Raw genomic sequence first — 14,773 nt, 5'->3', positions numbered from 1 at the left:
GGGAACCAATCAACCTGTCCCGAAACAGGTTTGAGCCGGGGATGGGAAATAATTGTATAATCGGGTGCGGGAATGGGATGGGAATGACCCGTCCCAAACCCGCCCCGTTGCCATTCCTACTCTTGGATGCAATGTTACACTCATCTCTCCTTTCTTTTTAGTTTTTAGCCATTAGTTATTTACTTTTCTACATTCATTTTTGACAGTTAAATAAATAAAGAAAAACAATTAATGAAGTATTCTAGTTCTTAGCATGAAATGTAGAACTAGAAGCCAGTTATTGTATGTCCACGATCAACACATACCACTTGTCCAGTGATGTATGAGGCAGCAGGAAAGCAAAGGAATGCCACCACCGATGAGACGTCACTAGGCTCTCCTGGACGACAACTAGGAGTTCGAGAGAGTGAACGTGCCAAATCGTCCTTCATAACAGGATCATTCTATAGAAATATGGAGCATAATTTGAAAAAAATTAACAAATAAAGATTTAAACTAAGTTCTTTGAGCATTTTCTTTCTTTTTCTTAACAAGAAATCCTTAATGTGAGCATGTTCAATGAAAGGGAAAGGAGTGAGTTGGGATTTTACTTCTATTTTGTCAACCATCGAGGTTCTGATAATCCAAGGTGCAATTGTGTCAACCCGAATGTCGTCCTTTGCCCACTCGAATGCCAAATTTTGTCATGACTTGATTCATTGCTCCTACATAAAATAAAAACATTTGTCAACCACTTATTAGCATTATACTAATTTGTTACTAATATTATCATTTGACTATCTCAATATACCTTTAGATTCTGCATAAACAGAAAGAGTAGGCAACGCTAAAACACCTGCAACTGAGGAGATAGATACTATATTTCCACCACCGGATGGTTTTAAGAGGGGGGTGTCCAAGTTGACACAGATGGAAAGCCGACTCAAAATTGGCACCCATTATAGTTGAGAGATCTTCTTCTGTATATTCTGTAGCTCCTTCAAGTATAGCCACACCAGCATTGTTTACCTAGCTAAATTTGAAGATCAATGATGTGAAGTTTCATTAACTCATCATATATGCAAGAAATGTATCATTATTTGGATCAAGACTTGCACACTGTGAAATTCAAATGTCGTATATGTGTGATAATTTTAAAATTTGATTATTTTTAGAGGTGAAAAAAATCCTTTTCCTAAAGGAGAAAGCCAATAAGAAAGAGATTTAAGGAAATTATGAAAAAATTAATTAGTTTTTAATTTTAAGCATATGGTTTTCAAATAAAAGAATCATTGCACTTGGATTTTGTTTAGAAATAATTTTTATTTTAAAAAATATATATATATAGTAATAAAATTTTTTATATAAGAAGTATGAGACTATCTTATATACTTAAAACTAGTTTAATTTTTTTTTAAAAATAAATAATAAAATCTTTTTGATACCATAATTTTAAAAAAAAAAATATTTTTTTTTACAAACTATTACCATTTTAATACAATCCTTTAAGAATTCTTATATTTTATATAAAAATTATTATTATTATTTTTAAATTTTAAAAATAGAAAACAAAAAATATATCAAAATGAGATGCTTAGGGCTTGTTTGACAATTTTTTTTAGAACGGTTTTTTGTTTTTTAAAACAAAAATAAAAAATTGTAAAATGTGTTTGACAACCTGAAAATTGAGTTTTGTTTTTTGTTTATTTTAAAAAAAAACATTATATTTTCAAATATTTTTTAGTTGTTTACATTTATCTTTTTAAAATTATTATTTTTAAATAATTGTACAATTGTGTACAATGATTAAAAATACAGTTTTAGACATAATAATTATTTTTAAAATATTAAAAACATGTTAAAAATATTTCAAATTTTCAAACAAATTTTTATTTTATAAAATATCTAAAGATGATTTTAAAAAACAATTCTGAAAAACTATTTTTCATAATTATTTTCAAAAATGGTTATCAAACAAGACATTAACTTTTTAAAACCTATTTTTCTCGATTTAAAATTATAGCTTACAAAGGAATAAGATCCATCGATTTAAAAACGTTGTAGTCGTCTAATCGGTGTCTAGTTATTTTATTTTTAAATTTGTAGTTAAAAGTCAAAAATGCATTTCCAAGTTTCAAACCGAAACAAAAGATTTATTGAAACTCACGAGGATGTGGAGCTTGCCGTGAAAGAGGGAGGACACAGTCTCCATGAGTTGAGTACGTTGAGGTCGCGACAACAAGTCACAAACCGATCCACTCGCTTTAAAGCCCCTGCTGTTCCGTTCTTCTAACCTTTGATCCAGCTCCTTCTGGTTTCAAGAACAGGTATGAACTATGGCCCCAAATGCTGCCTAACTCATAATCAAAATCAAACATATTGGAAAATATATATATTTAAAATTATGTATATAAAAAATAATAGAAAAATATGTCAAATTTATTTATTTTTATAATATATTTTTAAAAAAAATTAGTTTTCTAAAAATAATAAATTTTCAGAATAATTATTAAAAAAAATAAAAATAAAAAAGTTTCTCAAATATTATAGTAGAAAGTAGTTTTGAAGTTGGTTTCTTCATATTTTATATTCTTTCCATCAATGATGCAACTTTTATGGGTCAAATCTTAATTTTTGGGCTCAATTGGGTTCAAAAGACAATTGTCCCGTGAAACAAAGCCCTACTCCCTTTTAAATCCCATCGGCCCACATGCATGATGCATCTTGAATTTTCCTTTTTTAAATAGGACAATTCAATCCTAAAATGATTCCCACTTCTAAGGTTTTTTGTCATTGATAAGTACAACATCTTGTAGATTATTAATTTAAATGGTCATTGGGATTTAATGAAAGCGAACTAAAATATCGAGGTCGCCTTCCTAAAGTGTACTTTCAAGTTTCAACTCATCTTTTAAGAACGTTCATGAGCTGAACCGCTTGCAGTGGCCCAATATGTAAAGGCCCCTTGTTAAGCCCAAATTCTTCACCCAAGCCCACACTTGTTCTATCATAAGGAATGGCAAATTTACAGCCCGTTTTTCCTTGCATGCAAAATCAAAAGATGGACCACCATACCATGCTTGCATCTTATCAAAGAAAAGCATTTAAAAGACTATAATTACATCAAATCCAAAATGAATATAAATACTTTTTATTTATCTATAATAATATCAAAATAATATAAATAAAAGAACTAATAATTTTGAAAAAAATAAAATATATAGCTATTGAAATGCAAATAAATTTAAATAATAAAATCTTATTTATCTTAAAAACTAAAAGTTACATATTTAATAAATTAAAAATAGTAATAATTTAATAAATCTTTATGTTATTCTTATCATAATTTAAGCTATCAATATTAATGATGATTAATGTGTTTAAAAACTTAAATTATTCATATATTTTCTAATTTCTTATAATATTTTAATTTTAATAATATATAAATTATATATTTATGATATCATTGATTTAATCACAATTTAACCATTAAATTATGAATAGGTAACTTTTATGATTGATTGGTTCAAGTTTGAAAACATTGCTTTGAACAACAATAGCAAAAGTTACGATCTTTATATTAGTGCAATCCTACTTCATTAGAAAGTTGATAAACTTATTTTATAATTCAATCTTGAACTTTTATGATTGAATACTTTTAATTAGTATATGATAAAAATTGTCTCCATATTTTTATCATGTTTTAATTTAACCTCAGAATATATATATATATTTTTAAAGTAACATGAACATGAACTATATGCAAATGTTAAATAATTAACCTTTTTTGTTATGATTTTTCATTAAAGGAGGATGAAAAAACCATGTGACAAATACATGAATGTTACATGTTATTTAGAAAATTGATAAGAGTTGGAAAAAATTATTCTTGGTACATGGCTTTCTTCATTTATTGTTAATAAAAAAACATAATAAAAAGATATTATGTAATATTTGAGTATAATTTAAGATTGACATTAAAAAAATTTAGGGATTAAACTAAAATTGTGAAACTAAATGAATAGAATTGATAATAAATTACAAAAATAATAAATAATAGAATTAATGAAAAACTTATTAGGTAATTTGTCTTTAACATTTTGATAACTCATTAAAAATATAAGATGAGAGCTGACTCCTCAAAGGGAGAGTGGAGGAAGTGTTGTCAATGGCTTTAGTCTTCGGGCCTAACTAGCGTTATGACTAATGTATTATAGATTGATGATTTGATGGTGAATATATCCAACTCTAATATGAATCAAGAAACATTTTATTTTAATATTTTAATACTTACTTTTAATTGTGTAGATATTATTTGATTTGAACTTAAAAAAAGTTTTAAAATGTATTTATAAGTTTTTTTTTTCATATTTAATGTGAGATATTACAATCACCTTTCATGCAAACATAATGTTCTCATTGTGTTTCATAAGATTACGAGATCAAATAAATAAATACTCCTTAAAATACTATCAAACTCTCACATCAAAATGAAAGATTTAACTCTAATACCATTTGTAATAATTTGCTCCAACTGTATAATGTAAAAACATTTTAAAGTGGTAAAGATCCTTTAAGTCCCAAGCTAACAATATCTATTTAGTTGGTAATAAGTTATTATAGATGGTATTAGAGTTGATTTTTAATCCCGATGTGATAATTTGTTTAGCTTGACATGGAGTGTATGTTTGTTTGATTTTACAATTTCATGAGATATGATGAAAACATTATATCTGCATAATGAGTGATTATGATATCTCATATCAAATAATGGAAAAAGTTTTTTATATTATATATGTAAGAACTCCTTTTAATAATGTAAACAAGTTTGAAAATTATTAATGCTATATATATATATATAATGGATAGCAATAGCAACAACTGGCTCCAAATATCTTTTTGGAGACCTTATTCAACTATAGTTTTGAGCATGTAGGGTAGAACTAGAAGCCAGTCACTGAATATCCACCATCAACACATATCACTTGTCCAGTGATATATGAAGCAGCAGGGAAGCAAAGGAATGCCACCAATGATGAAACCTCATCAGGCTCTCCCATGCGGCAAATAGGAGTTCGAGAGATTATGCGCTTTATCTTTTCTTCTGAGGAAGGATCATCCTGTAGAAGGAGGAAACCAAAAACAATGATGAGTTTCGCCTAATAAATGGATGGAATCATGTGAGTGAATCAGAGAGATGAAAGCACCATGCAGATAAAAGCAAAATATTAGTAATTTACGACTATATTGTTCTTGAGACGTGTAGATCATTCAATCTTTGAAATCAATATAGATAATGAATTATATAAATTTAATTCAAACAATTAAAAAACAAAATATTTAAACTAATTTCTTTGAACCTTTTTGTTTGTTATAATAAAAAAATAATTCAAATATAATCATACTGTTGAACTACTAATCTCACATGAGGGACACATGAAAAGGTATCATAAAATTATAAATTGGAGAAACAAACATACAAATTATATAAAGATGTCTCGAACCCATAAACTCCAATCAAATCAAGTTTTGATATTATATTAAATTATCAATTTTTGTAAAAGTTTAAGCAATAAAGTTAGAATCTTACTTTTGCTTTATGGATGAGTGAGGTGTTAATAACCCAAGGTGCAATTGTATTAACTCGTATATTGTCCTCAGCCCACTCGCACGCTAAATTTCTTGTGACTTGATTCATTGCCCCTGTATAAAATAATCACATTTGTGATACCTTTATTAGTAAAATACCAAATTCTTATCAATTTTGTCATTTCATTACGTAACATACCTTTAGAAGCAGCATAGATAGAAATAACAGGCAAGGCCATGACGCCAGCAACAGAGGAGATAAATACTATGCTTCCCCTGCCGGATGCTTTCAAGAGGGGATATCCAAGTTGAGACAGATGATAAGCAGATTCAAAATTGGTACCCATTATGATTGAGACATCTTCAACCGTATATTCTTCGGTTCTCTTAGATATAACTGTACCGGCATTGTTTACCTAGACAAACCATGAGATTATAAAACAAGTGAAAAAGAACAACCAAAGCAAAACAAATTTGTGGGATCAATGATGCGAAGTTTCATCAACGTGTCACCATGAAAGTAAATTTGGTTTTGATTCCGATGCTAATAACGACATTTTATAAACTATGTTGTGATTCGATATTTTTAATGATCACTGTTTATCTCTGCAGGGTCCACCCTTAGTTTTGTTTGCTACACTTTGTATTAATGCAATTGTCATCATATCAACATTCTATTATGCTAAAAACACGGAGAAGAAAAAATCTGAATTCTTGATTCATTTTTAGGAATGACTTAAAAGATGAATAGATCAATACAATAATATTTTTATATATAAAGGTTATGTTTGGTTTAAAAAAGAAATACGAGAAAAGAAAAAATGAAAGAAAATAAAAAATAGATTTAAATCAATAAATTATTTTATATGCTATTGTAAACCCATCTCATATATTTTTTATATTTTATATAAAGATTAAATAATTTAAAAATATATAAATTTTTTACTAATTTTAATTATATTTTTATATTTTTTACATTAAAACCAAATATGATAAAATTATTTTTCTTAACATTTTTTTTTCTTTCTTTAATATTTTTCAAGAATCAAACAAAGCGAAATATAATAAGCTAAGAATTTGAAGACTTTTGAAGTCTTGTCATATCCAAATATCATGTATATTTGTGATGTTTGTAAAATTTTATTACTTCCTTTTTCTAAAATGGAAACGTAAATTTTTTTTATTAATGAAAGAAATATAAAAAAAAAAGCAAATTAAGAAACAAAACATACGAGATTTTAACCTAATTCAACTAATTATATCGATATCTATTGAATAAGTGAGAACAAATCTAATACACTATGAGGACTTAAAAGAGGAAATGGAAAATAAATATAAATACCAAGTCTTAAAACAATTTAATGTGTTTTTATATATCAGAAATGTATTTTTAAAAAAAATATAAAATAAAAGATTTAATGAAACTTTTACAAGGATGTTCAGCTTGCCGTCGAAGAGGGAGGAGACGGTGTCCATGAGCTGAGTCCGCTGAGGTCGCGATGACACGTCACAGACGGATCCACTCACTTTAAAGCCTTTGCTTTTCCATACTTGTAACATCTCATCCAGTTCCTTCTGGTTTCGAGAACACGTATGAACTGTTGCCCCGAATGCTGCTAATTCTTCTACGATCGCATGCCTAACTCATAACCGAATTCACATCAAATTAATCACTATCACGATGAAATTTGAGCAAACAAAAATTAGGAAGGTCACTAACCCTATGCCTCGAGTTCCACCTGTGACGAGAGCGGTCGTTCCCTGGAGGGACCATCTACTATTTCTGCTGCTCATCTCTGTTTGTGCCGGGTCCATCTCTCTGGCTGCCAAGTCCCAATAATGGAGCTCCTAAAACTGAAGCACCTCGTATGCATAAACCCAAAACAAGCGGCTTTTTGTAACTTTGTGCTGGCCGTTGAGTTATGCGGTAAGCATGAAATTTCACGAGTAAAGGACGAAAATAGCAGATGGGTAATGCTTGTCTTTTGCAGCAATTGGGAGACTTTGTCATGCGGAAGTGTTGGTGGCGTGGTGATGCTGGGCATAATTAAATAGCCTCGCTTAGATAACACGAGTATCGTGATGGTGTACCTAGCCCAACAACTCGTCTAGATAGGCGCTCGTGGTGGCCAAGCTAGAGTATGAATGAGCCACTCGTCTAAACGAATATTCACAGCAGTCATGTTAGCACTAACACTATCGTACAAGTCCAAAAAACCATTGGATAGTTCCAAAGCAATTAGGGGATGACACGTGGTAGCTTGATGAAGTATAAATATCTATCAACATTTCCAAGAGAGACAAATGAAATTTTGGTATACTTAATCTAATAATTATTTCTCTCTTTAAAAATTTCATCTTTATGTCGAAACCTTCTAATATATGATATCACTAACAACAATATCCTAGGTTTAATCCTTTTTACTAGAAAAGAGCAGGATGCGCCGCGTTCAGTGTCGCTGTTCGCGCCGCGCTCAGTGTCGCTGTTCACGCTGCCACTATTTCACGTGTTCTGATTTTTTCATGCTCGTGAAGGCAGCCTCATTGGCGGAGACCTCGGTTATGATGGAGATGTTGATTTCGAGAATATGTTGGAGGCTGTAGAGAGGTGCCGAAGCATGTATATGTTGGTGTCGCCGCTCCTTAGGGTGGCGCTCGCGAAGTCAGAGCTTGTAGATGGTACCGAGATATGGCTTAACTGAAAGCCGTAAAGGGTCCCTGCTACAAGAAGAAGCTGACATGTCCGGCTAAGGGCTTCACCTCTTACAGTCGACCCGGCAAGAACTACGGCGCCAGCAGGGGTGGGAGTGGGTGCACCATCGACTGTAGGAAGAAGTGCACCGCTTATTGTTAGAGCGTGGGTTATGGTTTGGCTGTGGCCGGTAGTAGTTTCTATTACTAGTATGTGATGTAGTTTTTTAGGAAGTTGTCATGCAGATATGAGTTATGGGCCTAAATTGGTTCAGGTGAGCCCTAAGCCCTTTTTTTTTGAGTTTGGGCCTGATTAGTTCATATTGGGCCCGGTATGATTGGTTTCACTGCAAGCTACTTGGCATATTGTTGTTGTTTTTTTTGTGGCTCTGAGCCCTTGTTCATTTGGTGTAGAACCCAATGGGCCAAGCATTTGGCCCTCTCAAGTCTTCATTTTTTTTTTTTTATTACGACACAAATATAACTTTTTATAAAAACTCCGTCCTTAAATAACCTTTCAAAACTCACTTTCTTTTTATATATTCTGATTTTCAAATCCTTTTCCGCAATTCCAATTTTCAAAGTTTAGTTTACAAAACTTTAATTCTTAAAATTCAATTTTCCAAAACTCCATTTTTAAGTTTATATATACAAAATACCATTTTCTAAATAATTTCCTAAAATTTGATTTAAAATTTAGTTTATAAAACTTTGATTCCCGAAAATTCAATTTACCTATACTTCGTTTTCTTTAAAAATTCAATTTTCCAAATTTCCGCTCTTGAAGTAATTTTCTAAAGTTCTAATTTTAGGTCTAATTCTCCAAGATTCAAAATTTTAAATTTAATTTTTCCAACAAAATTCCACTATTCACATTCATTCATTTAAGTATTATTTTCATTATTATTATTATTATTATTCCATTTATTTATTTATTTTAAAATTTTCATCTTTAAACAATTTTTCAGAATTTCGTCTTCCAAATTTAATTTTCAATTTCAAAAACTCCACTATTCACGTTCATTCATTTAAGTATTATTTTCATTATTATTATTATTATTATTATTATTCCATTTATTTATTTGTTTTAAAAATTCCATCTTTAAACAATTTTACAGAATTCCATCTTCCAAATTTAATTTCCGATTTCAAAAACTCCACCATTCACGTTCATTCATTTAAGTATTATTTTTGTTATTATTATTATTATCTCATTTATTTATTTATTTTAAAAATTCCATCTTTAAACAATTTTTCAGAATTTTGTTTTCCGAATTTAATTCCCGATTTCAAAAATTTCACTATCCACGTTCATTCATTTAAGTATTATTTTCATTATTATTATTATTATTATTATTATTATTATTATTATTATTATTATTTCATTTATTTATTTATTTATTTTAAAAATTCCATCTTCAAATAATTTTTCAAAATTCCGTCTTCCAAACTTAATTTTCGATTTCAAAAATTCCACTATTCACGTTCATTTATTTAAGTATTATTTTCGTTATTATTATTATTATTATTCCATTTATTTATTTATTTTATAATTCCATCTTTAAACAATTCTTCAAAATTCCAACTTTCAAATTTAATTTTCAATCTAAAAAATTCAACTATTCATGCTTACTCATTTAAGTATTATTTTCGTTATTATTGTTATTATTCTATTTATTTATTTATTATTCCACCTTCGATTAATTTCCAAAATTCCAATTCTTAAATTTAATTCCTAAGACCCCAATTTTCAAATAATTTTCTAGGCTTCAATTTTCAAACAAATTCCAAAAATCTAGTTTTCTCTCGAACAGTTTTAATTCCACTTCGGTTTTCAAATAATCTTCTATTTCTTTTTATTTTTCGTAAGTAAGAATGAATTTTTCATAATTCCGAAATAATGAAATTTGTGAGACCAATGCATGCAAGATAAATTGGGCTTTGGTGGGGAGCCCTACATATGAGATTTCTCTTCTCATTGTTAATTGCCATGTCTAACAGATATTTTTATTTTTATTTTTGTTTTGATCTTGGACATGCATGCGATATATTTTGTATTTGTTATTGAGCGGTAACCCTATTTCATGATAGCGCTTTATTACCTACTGCCAAGGTACGCTCCCGCTCTCACTTCGTTCATTTATTCATTATCATGACTTGCTTCTTATTTGTGATCACTTTTGTATCCATTGATTTCCTTGCCAATTGTCATGCTTGCTTCATTTTATTAGTAAATACATGACTTTAGGGACTTAAAGGGGTGCTACGGTCTTTACCGTACCTTTCCGATAAGTAACTTGACCCTCGAACTTGATCTGATTTTTCACAGACCACCTTTTCCAAAATAAGGAGCACTACTACAAAAATAATATATGATGTCACTATTTATGGTGTCGCATTTAAAATAATGACATCATTGAACTTAAAATTTATAAAGGTGACACATCATATAAAAAATCTTCAATTAGGATAGTTAGATGATGCTAATTTCAGATTTACGGTGTCATTTTTTGGAAGTGACACCATATGAAATAAAAAGTTTTTAATTTTATAACTCAATGGGCCCTTTTTAAAAATAGTGAGTAGGAACAATTTATGAAAAGTCCATTGTTTCCATATATACATTAACTAATATAAAAGATCTTATTGCTTAACCCTAACCATCGTTTTCTTCTCCTTCTTCTCACACCCATGGTCGGCACACCCATAATTGATATTCTTTGCTTCGTAAAATCTCGGGTAAGTCAAAATCTCTTATCTACCATCTTCATTTTTTTTATTAATGCAAAAAACTTTGTTAGTATAATTGTTTTATATCTCTTGATTTAGTATATTTATGATAAGGGTTTTGTAAATGGTGTTTTTTATCGAGTTCCAGGGAAGTAAAAACTAGGTTTAACATTCTAACATATTTTTTGTTTCATTGCTGATAAGCCCCAAAACAAATGAAAACAAGAAAAATGAATTATTTTAAAACATTTTGTCTAATTGAGAATGAGAGATACACTAGTTTGTAGTAATTTTTCGCATGAAATAGTATTTTATTGAAGACTTGACTATATTTGATACTTTTTTCCACCGTGATAGGAGCTTTTTGGTGAAGTCTAACAATAGAGATTGACATCTACTACAAGATGATACTCAATTAATCCAAAAGCACTTAAGTTATTTAGGGTTTTCTTCGGTTAACCTAAGAAAACATTCCCACTTTCTTTGTATTGAGTCACCTAAATAGAATAGAATATTGGGTATCAGAGTCATAAAAGGTATTATAAATATGACTTTTTTTTTTAGAGTCACCTACATGGAATGAATTATTGGTAGGTGAACAAAATATTGGGGTGATTGTAATAGTTGAATTAGTAAATGGAAGATAAGTGTATGTTGCTTTGTTTATTCTATAAAAACAATAATTTTAGTAGTTGAAATTTACATGCTTTGTTGTTTTATAAAAACAATAATTTTAGTATTTGAAATTTTAAAATGTGAATGAAATGCCTGAAAATATGTTTTGAAAAATAGGATAGTAATAAATGGAAAATAACTCATTTCCTAAAAATATTTTGATAAATTAAAATAATATGTGGTTAAAATATATTTTTGTGAAAGTATTTAAAAATGAATCAAAATATTAATAATTGTTATTTTGTTTGAAAATAATTTAGGAATATAAAATAATATTGGGGATAATTTTTGAGTTTAAATTGGGTTATAAATGGTTAATTTTTTTAGGACTGTCCTTTTTGAAAATAATCCAATGATAACTTTTTTAAATAAGAATGTTGAAAATAATTTTAAAAATAAAATTTTGTTGGCAATGATTTTTCTAAAAGTATTTTAGGCATAAATGGAAATTTCTTGTATGAAAATAAGAGAATTTATATATATATATATATATATATATAATTAATTAATTAATAGACATAAAAATAGACTTCTTTGATATTTAATAAACAAGTGAATTTTTCTCTAAAAAAAGAATAAAATAAGAGTTTCTCTATATAATAAAATAATTTATATATGAGATAGTTTTCAATAAGAAAGTTTTGAAAATAAATTTGGGATAAAATATTTTTTAGTAAGTTTTGTTTAGATAATTCAAGAATAAAGTGGTTTATTAACTTTTCTTTAAAAAAATCACATTCTTCTTTCTTTTTTGAATTGAACAATTTTTTTAGAAATAAAATTGTTAGATTCTATTTTTTGTAAATGTTTAAGAAATTCTAAAAAAATCTTTAAAAATGAAATGACCTTTCTACCACATTCCTTGTAATAAATAATTGTTTTTTTTATACATATTGTAAAGTAAAAAAAAAGTCTTTGTTTAGTTAACCTAAGAAGACATTCCTAATTTTCTTTGTGTTGAGAGTCACCTAAATGGAATAAAATATTCAATATCATAGGAGAGTAAAAAGTATTGTAGAAATGATTTTGTTGAGAGAGTTATCTAAATGGAATGAGATATTGGTAGATGAATAAAATATTATGGTGATTGTAATAGTTGACTTAGTGAGTGGAGGAGAAGTGTATGCTTCTTTGTTTATTCTATAAAAACAATAATTTTAGTAGTTGAAAACGTGTATGAAATGACTGAAAATATTTTTTGAAAAATAAGAAAATAATAAATGGATAATAGCTCATTTCCTAAAAATCTTTTGATAAATTAAAATAACTTGTAGTTAAAATATATTCTTATGAAAGTATTTAAAAATGAACCAATATATTAATAATTGTTATTTTGTTTAAAAATAATTTAATAGTAAAAAAATGATACTGAGTTCAAATATGACTACTTTGTTATGAGATTCATTAAAGAAATAATTGTTGATTTTACAGTTATTGCATCAAAGGTTTTACTCGTTTAATGAATTGTATACAATTTCATACTTTCAATTATTGTGATATTAATGTTATTCTCATTTGATTTCAGTTTGATGGCAAATAAAACATATTCTCAAGTAGAATTTGATGAAATTAGAGAAAAATAGATTACTTTTGTGTTATAACTAAACATGAATCATATTGATGTATCGTGATCATTCATGGTAAGTCCCTTAGTTGTTATATGATTGAATTTTCCATTGATATTGTATAACATTACTTATTCTTTACGAACTATTTTTATACCAAAATGAGAAAAAGAAAAAAGAAAAAGAAAACATTAGTACTTAGATTTGTTTATTGTTTATAACATCACATTTTTATTTTCAATAAGAACAGTTCTAAAACTCATTAAACTATGAAATGCAGGTATACACTCTTGGGAGGACAATATGAAGAATAAAAAGAAAGGAGAAAGAGGCAACAAGATTTAGCTTTTTAGATATGACTCTTATGTCATACATTATAGGACATAAATGTTAATTTATTTGGAATTGAGAATTTTGGGTTTTTGGATGCAACTCTTGTGTCATTTTATGGTTAGCCGGTTTTATGCATATGAAATGCAAGTATATATAAATGTTGGGAAGCTTAACATTTCTAAATCATGTTTTAATGTGTATTCACTTTTCTTTTTTAGTTTTGGTGGGTTTGATGTGTTTGATGTACTATCATTTTGTGAACATTTGATATACAAATATTATTGGATGATGTAATATGTTACAAATTAATTCATAAGCATTATGAAAATATAAGTTAAATGTAATATGATTATTATATTTATGGACAATTTACACATGTTAGTCTTATTTATTAATAAGCATTACAAAAATCTACAAACTAATCAACAAAAAACAACCATATCTTCCATAATCATTTACAATGATGTGACACCATAAATTAAAGGTGATACATTTAACGTGACACCATAACTCAAAGATGATGCATTTAATATGACACCTTATATATCTCATACAACTCTATATCAAATTAAGCATCACTAAAAATATATGGTGTCTCTTCTGAATGTGTCACCATTTATCTGCTTTGGTGTCACTTCTAAATACGTCACCAATTGATACCCTCTATGGTGTCAGTGGATAAGGTGACGCTATGTTGTAGTGACACCCTATGTTTATAGTGACTTATTATAAATGTCACCATATATGTTTTTCCTTGTAGTGGAGTCGCACTTAGGGTTTTTTTTTTCTTATTTTGTTTACCCTTTAAAAATAAAATGAAAATAAGTGGCAACTCCAAGTCATTTTCTTAATAAATAAAAATCATTTTCAAATAAAATCGAGCTCGTCATCGAGTAAAAAACGCATGAGCCGAAATACGGGGTCCACACTTACACTCAAAGAAGTAACGGAAAAACCCTAAATCAAGGTGTAGCCACAATCTCAATTGAGTCGATGTTAATCATGTCCAAGCTTGACAATAGTAGCGGTGATTTTGAGTCTCCCTAAGCGCAACTCTCTTATGAGGTGGAAGATAAGGCAAACAGACCCCTGTTATTCAAGCTTACACGTAAAGAGCAATGGAAAAACAACCCAACGAACCCTTTTTACAATCACTTGGGAAGTCCCTTTTCAGCTGAAAACACAGAGCCAAAGAAACTTAGCCAATCTCT

The 14,773-nt window shown here is 28.4% G+C and overlaps 1 protein-coding gene and 1 pseudogene across 1 annotated transcript; both read right to left on the bottom strand.

The window, feature by feature from the left end:
• Positions 1 to 266: 266 nt before the first annotated feature.
• Positions 267 to 3,065, bottom strand: LOC104880193 (tropinone reductase homolog; annotated as a pseudogene).
• Positions 3,066 to 4,735: 1,670 nt separating this feature from the next.
• On the bottom strand, positions 4,736 to 7,521 carry LOC100254617 (tropinone reductase homolog). The gene is made up of 5 exons (XM_010655941.3): positions 7,289 to 7,521; positions 7,000 to 7,207; positions 5,768 to 5,984; positions 5,570 to 5,682; positions 4,736 to 5,099 (listed from the first exon to the last, which is right to left on the bottom strand). Exons 1-5 carry the CDS (start codon positions 7,381 to 7,383, stop codon positions 4,923 to 4,925), a joined length of 810 nt encoding a protein of 269 aa, XP_010654243.1. The 5' UTR covers positions 7,384 to 7,521; the 3' UTR covers positions 4,736 to 4,922.
• Positions 7,522 to 14,773: the final 7,252 nt, after the last annotated feature.

The sequence above is a fragment of the Vitis vinifera genome, chromosome 8, assembly GCF_030704535.1.
Source record: "Vitis vinifera cultivar Pinot Noir 40024 chromosome 8, ASM3070453v1".
Classification (NCBI taxonomy): Eukaryota; Viridiplantae; Streptophyta; class Magnoliopsida; order Vitales; family Vitaceae; genus Vitis; species Vitis vinifera.
The sequence above is the reverse complement of the archived record's forward strand: the minus strand, read 5'-3'. Positions and strand labels throughout refer to the sequence as shown.